The sequence below is a fragment of the Amblyomma mixtum genome, chromosome 6, assembly GCF_055824585.1.
Source record: "Amblyomma mixtum isolate Tamu chromosome 6, ASM5582458v1, whole genome shotgun sequence".
NCBI classification, from domain to species: Eukaryota; Metazoa; Arthropoda; class Arachnida; order Ixodida; family Ixodidae; genus Amblyomma; species Amblyomma mixtum.
The window spans coordinates 117,714,658-117,721,045 of NC_143017.1; the positions used below are offsets into that span (position 1 = coordinate 117,714,658).

General features: G+C 42.8%; 1 protein-coding gene across 1 annotated transcript; it reads right to left on the reverse strand.

The window, feature by feature from the left end:
- Positions 1-3,020: 3,020 nt before the first annotated feature.
- Positions 3,021-6,174, reverse strand: Pfdn5 (prefoldin 5). Its single transcript, XM_089550673.1, has 5 exons — positions 6,001-6,174; positions 5,506-5,640; positions 5,192-5,266; positions 4,510-4,615; positions 3,021-3,184 (listed from the first exon to the last, which is right to left on the reverse strand). Exons 1-5 carry the CDS (start codon positions 6,082-6,084, stop codon positions 3,099-3,101), a joined length of 486 nt encoding a protein of 161 aa, XP_089406799.1. The 5' UTR covers positions 6,085-6,174; the 3' UTR covers positions 3,021-3,098.
- Positions 6,175-6,388: the final 214 nt, after the last annotated feature.

Here is a 6,388-nt window from a genome sequence, read left to right on the forward strand (position 1 = left end):
ATTAAATGACATATCTTGAATCAGCGCACAAAAATACATGTGCCCTAAAAATTTCAAAACTATGACTAAATTAATAAAATTTTATTTTCAAGACCAGTGTCCCCCCTTAAGTATAGAATGCTGGGAAGCAGTGTTGTGGAATTTTTGAAGAGTAAATCTAATAAAACCTGATGAGAGTTTTGCAAAGATTTGGAAATCTGTTTGTGTACCTCGAGCAAGAGTGCACTAAAAAAGAAAAATTGTTTTCAATGTGTGTTCATATGACTGATATAACTCTCTTTACAGCTGGATGAGACTACAGCAGGAATGCACAAACCTGTTCTCGTAACCTAGTCTTTGAAGCACACTAAGTACAAGCAAGTGAGGAGGTACTGAGGGCTTCGCATGAGTCACTGCACCTTTCCTGTGACCGTAGCTGCATCTTCCTTGCAGGGCTAAGTGCGACCAACCTTGAATGCCACTGCACTTTTGCTTTCTTCATAACGTCCTTATTTAGTGCAGCCGCCGCGGTGGCTCAGTGGCTATGGTGCTCGGCTGCTGACCCAAAAGACGCGGGTTCGATCCCGGCCGCGGCGGCTAGAATTTCTTTGGAGGAGAAATTCTAGAGGCCTGTGTACTGTGCGATGTCAGTGCACGTTAAAGAACCCCAGGTGGTCGAAATTCCCGGAGCCCTTCACTACGGCGTCTCTCATAGCCTTAGTTGCTTTGGGACATTAAACCCCATAAACCAATAAACCAAACCTTATTTAGTGCACTTTTCCTGTCCTCTCGGCACATTGCATTTGCTGGGCTTTGGGCGACAACTATGACAAAGATGGCAGACTTTTCAGTGCCTGCTTAAGTCCCCATAAATGTCGCGAATAAAAGGTTGCAAACAAAGGCATTGAACCAACTGCACGTTATGTGACTGAGCCATGAAGAACTCTGCAGAACCTTTGACAGCACAGCAGTGTTGCTAGACATTGTAATGTAGCCAGATTTCACAGAACTGCCTACTGCAATATATCTGATGTTTACATGCATCATATAAGACGGACCAGAGTGTTCAGAATTGGTCAAAAGCTTTCATGCCACGAGGTCTGCTTTTAAGCAGAATACAGTCAAGCCCACTTATAACAATACTGGTTATAACAATATATCGGATATAACAATGGTCAGTCATGGCACCATCAGCTTTGCTATGTGTTCTATGGTAAAATAAACTGCTTACAGCAATGCTGTCAAGGCACATTATTGGTTATAACTATTAAATCTGGTAATTCAGTGTCAACCATTATAGAAAAAAAAAAGGAAATGCTACAACCACACCAGCAAAACCATGCTTGCAACACAAAAGCGCGCACATGTGGGGCCGACCAATGGACTAAGCTGGTGCAGCAATGCCACGAAAGCAAAAGAGGCAGGCGTCATTGCTGCATTGGCTACGCACGCCATTGCACGCCAGGCTGCTGCATTGGCTACGTACGCCATGCGTACCCCCAATCAGTCAGTGCAGTGCGCATGCATGCAGCCAGCGCGGTTTTTCTCTTGTGAGCTGTCACCGCACCCTTAGTTCTGCATGCTTCTTGAATTTTCCGTAAGAATCACTTCCGGAAAGCCGGCTTGATTCCTGTGACGTGGAGGTGCGCGAAACTCCCAGTGGCGCAGTGATGGCGGTGCTTTGGTCATCGGTGAACGATGAACATTGTTCCGGTTCCCTGAAGTTCGAATTAACGAACTTTTACAGGCATTAGGACAATCAAACCCCTCCGAATATTTACTGTCAATAAATGCTCTGAAGTTTGTCATCTTTTCTTTTTTTCGGCACAACCCTGTTATAACAATTATTGGTTATAACAATGGTATTTCCATGGCACTTGAATATTGTTATAAGTGGGCTTGACTGTATTATGGCCACAGTCCTTCAAGAGCTATTGAACGACTTTGGTATGGCCTTGCAGTGCCTATGAAGCTAGCAAGGTCCTCAGGGTCAAGGACGATACTCCTCCTTATCCTGCAAGTGTTTTGTGCTCCAGAGATGTCGTAAATGCCCCACAACAAGGCTGGTACTTCAGCTCTGCCATAATAGGCACTAGTGGTGCATACTCAAGCTGCCTAGTGCTTTGTGCTCATGTTTACTGCAGTGTTCATGGTCCTGGATGGGCGAAGAGTGCCATGGAAAAGGCACAGAAGACATTGCACCTCATGGGCGCTGTCATTTGCAAAGTCGTGAATGGCACCTGGATGAGCCACTAAAGGTTTTGCTTGAACAAGCTGTGCCTTCCTGCTGTTGTAAGAGATGTTTACATAGCCCTTGGTGACGAAAGGCACATGTTTGCCACTCTACCTGATCTGCATGGAACAAAGTGGAGTACCAAAGAGCCTGCCAGTATTTTGCTTACCGTTTTAGGTGTGCTACTTTAATATAGAAAGAGAGGAGTGTGCTACTACTACACACAGCTGAATGTTAGCACTTCGCAAAAATCGTCAAGGTTCGGGGTGGTACAGAGACTAACAGGAATGGGCGACAAGTTTCTGAAAAGAATGAACAGCGATATTCAGCAATACAGGAAGCAGTCTTGGTTTACACGTAATGGTTTATGCACATGGAAGGGATGCAATATTACTATGTTTTAAAATCTCAATGTTCTGCTGAAGCATTATGGTATGCATCAGGCTACAGAGGAGGAAGTGACGCAATTGTTCTTGGTATCTTTTTCCTTCTGCATACTAAAAAACTACTACAGCTCACTGAAAATAACTTGTGCTTATTTTTGTTGCATTAATGCCTGCTACCTTCCTACCCTGTGGATCCACCTACCATTATTTTAGTGTATGGAAATTCCCAAACAATTTCGTAGTTAAGCCCCGTGCAGCCTAAGAGCCTTCTAACAGCTGTTTCTTTGTTACTAGGTAAATATGTCAAAGGGTGACAACTGAAACTGCTGCAAAGGTGTCTTCCATAGATGTTCTGTAAAGAAGGCATACTTGTGCCTGCATAACAGACACTATAGCAGCAGCAAACAAATGCAGACAGTGAGTGCTCAGCCCATGTTTTTTTTAATCTGTAGCGGGAGGGACGCACAAGCATAAATAAGACCACTCTGGCATCATCTGTCTCAGCTTTTAGAGGCGGCGGCAGCAGCAGCAGCAGCTTGAGCCGCAAACGTAGCCTGAATTTTCTTGTCCATGGTCTCAACGATGGCTGAAAAATGGAGAGAGCAGTTTAAAACTCGCACGAAGGCTGCTCATGATATTAGTTAAAGACTCTCAGCTGCCTGTTGGCTGGATACATGTGATGTGAGGAGAGCTGAAGACTTTGCTGCAACCCTTGGAGGGGGCAGCAGCATATCATGCTCGTGACATTGGTATATATGTTTGCATCTTAAAACTACATCCACGATCTGCACTGAATTTTTCAATGAATGACTGCAGGCTTAGAAAAATCCCCATGCAAATACATTAAACTACTATAAATTTCTTTTAGGCTGATAAAATGTTTTTCTCTTTCTGTTTTTCTACATGCTTGAAAGATTCCGCTCGCAAGAAACTTGTGGGCTCCTACCTAACTAAATATACTGAAAAAGAGAGACAGTCTTGCTCCGCAGCTGTCAAAGTGATTTGGATAGAACTTGTTGCATTTTAAACGTACGGTTAATCTGGTAGCTGCTTGAAGTAGGTTTACTTGAGCATTTTTTTTTTTTTTTTATGGGAACTGCTAAAAATAGCAGGCCTTGACCAATGTAAAATTTTACTGTTAGAAATCTGCAGCTCTGCAATGAAAACAACACTTGGAGGCTCTCTTGCAGATGAATTCAAGACTGTACAGGCGCAAGCAATATAGGAAAAACGTGAGAATATGCTCATGAAGGTTGATGGAGTGCCTGTGGCTGTTTCAACAACCCATATATCTGAATAACAAAACCTGAGTTGGCCCCGAGATAAGCTTTCTCTTGATAAAAATTTCAACACCTTATGATTCCAGCACACCTGCCTGCGTTTATACAACTATGCTTCAGAAAAGAAAAATGTAAAACTTAATATATGTATGATTTGCCTCCGTTAAGAAGTCAACAATAAGTAAAAAAAGAAACAAATGAAATGCTTAAAGCCACCCCAATATGGTACATTATTAATTCAAACTAAGCAAAGATTGACCGTCAAAGAACCTGCATCATTACTATACTCCGTTTCATACACAGCAGTCGATCTATGTATGTACAAATCTATGTATCCGTGACAGTCTAAGGCTGTGCTTAAGGCTCACTGTTCTTTAGGAAACTGTAGTTTTTTAGTCGATTTGTGCAAAACCGTACTCAAGAAGACATGCTGGTCTCTAATTTAGTCGGCAGTCTCCGGAGGGGCACCCCCTGGAAATATTTTGGGGGAGGCTCGAGCCATCCAGCCCCCCACTCCCCACCCTAGCCCTGCATTCGACGACTATGGTGGTCATCCACCCATAAAAGCTAAACATAATGCACACAACCAAGGATAATGGACTGTGCATGCCGCAGAATAACTCCCACTCACCCTCTCGGAGTGCCACTTTCTCTTGAGCAACTTTCTGTATCTTCTCCATCTGGTCAGTGATGTACTTGACACGCCGTTTAAAATAATCTTTTGATCCACTGATGTCCTGAAGAACAGTTTCAAATGACAGATATACATTTATGAAGTAGCACTATTTCCAGTGAATGCTGAATTTTAACTCCAGTTTTGAAGGTTAATTAATGAACAAGAAGTGATGCACAGGAGCACCTGGCAACAGTAAGTCACAAGCAATGGTACTCTTCTGGAGGAGAAATTCTAGAGGCCCGTGTACTGTGCGATGTCAGTGCACGTTAAAGAACCCCAGGTGGTCGAAATTTCCGGAGCCCTTCACTACGGCGTCTCTCATAGCCTGAGTCGCTTTGGGACAAACCCCATAAAACCATAAAACCAATCTTCTGACAGCAATATCTTCTTGTGCAAACAAACACCACGATTTTTCCTTAGCATTAAAACCGTGACCATCGAAAAACTAAGCATTATAATAGTTATGGCGAACATGGTACTTCCGTTGTCACACTTTAATAAACTATGCAGCTTTTTGAAATTAATAAATTCCAAAGCTCCTAACAAAGCGCCATGGCTCGTAATTTCACAAAACATGCAGCTACAGATAAGGCTACTGCAGGTCACATAAGTACTTTTAATCCACTGCAAAACTTGCCTTTTCTATGTAGTAACCAGTTCCAATGTCGACAGTAATTTTGTTGACGTCCACAAGTCTACCTGGAACATACATCTGGAGATATAAATGTTAAAGGAAGCTGAACAAGAACATTTGACATTATCAGCTCATCCATCACAGCACTGTGTCGCCCTTCGTTGCATTACAGCAACAAACATTCGTAACAAGTGGCCAGACCATGACCACTCCAGCAACGGTACAGCAAGCCCACAGCTTTAAGTGAATGACGGCATAGGCGTCGTTGTCAACGTTTGCGGACCTTATTTACATGGGCCACCTTATTGAAAGGATACAGAGCTTGTTAGAGGCACGAGGATGTCTTTTCCTTCAGACGAGGGTTTAAGCATGTCCAGGGAATTTTCAGACTCCTGAAACTTTGTTTGCGCGGCTTTGAGCTGCTGTAGTGAAGTACTGAAGAAATCGAGTTCCTGGAGGAAGAAGTATGAGAGTGCGATTAAACTAAGTAACAGCGGTCAGTGCACAAAATAACTTGCTTGTATACTTATCACAGCAGGTTCTATTTACATCAATTTTTATTAACGGCATATGAGTGTACAGCTTCAAGCATAAGACAGATACGTATTTAGGTGTGGTTCAAGCCTACTTCACACCACAGGTGCAAAGAGTGAAAAAGCACTAATACATAAACAGAAGCTAAACAGGTGAGCGGTTTCCAGGTCACAACAGATTACAATACTGATAAAAAATAATTTTCTTTAGTCAATCCTCAGACAAGCACAACTATGATTAACTTTCAAGTCGCTTTCGTTAATCCACTGCCGCATTACCTGTTCAATGTGCTGCTTGAGTTGCGCAAGGGCCCCGATGTCAAGCATAGAGATCGAGAGCACATTTTGTTTGTCCCCAGCCATTTCTTTGTCGAGTGGGTAGATATCGCTTCCACAACTCCACCACCAACACGCTGCCGATCTCACGACGAGAAGCGACTATATTTGGCAGTTTCCGACTTGTATTGACTTCAAGTGCTTCTACCGCTTGCCGGTGTTGCTGGCATAAAGTTAATGTACTAACTGCCGGTATAAATGTTTCTAGAACCATAGAACAAAGACAATAACATAAAACCATAAAAAAACTAAAATTTTCAAGTTCACGCTTTACTGCAAAACTTGTGCTACATTTCTTTTAAACTAGGCATTAGTCAAGGCGCATAAATAT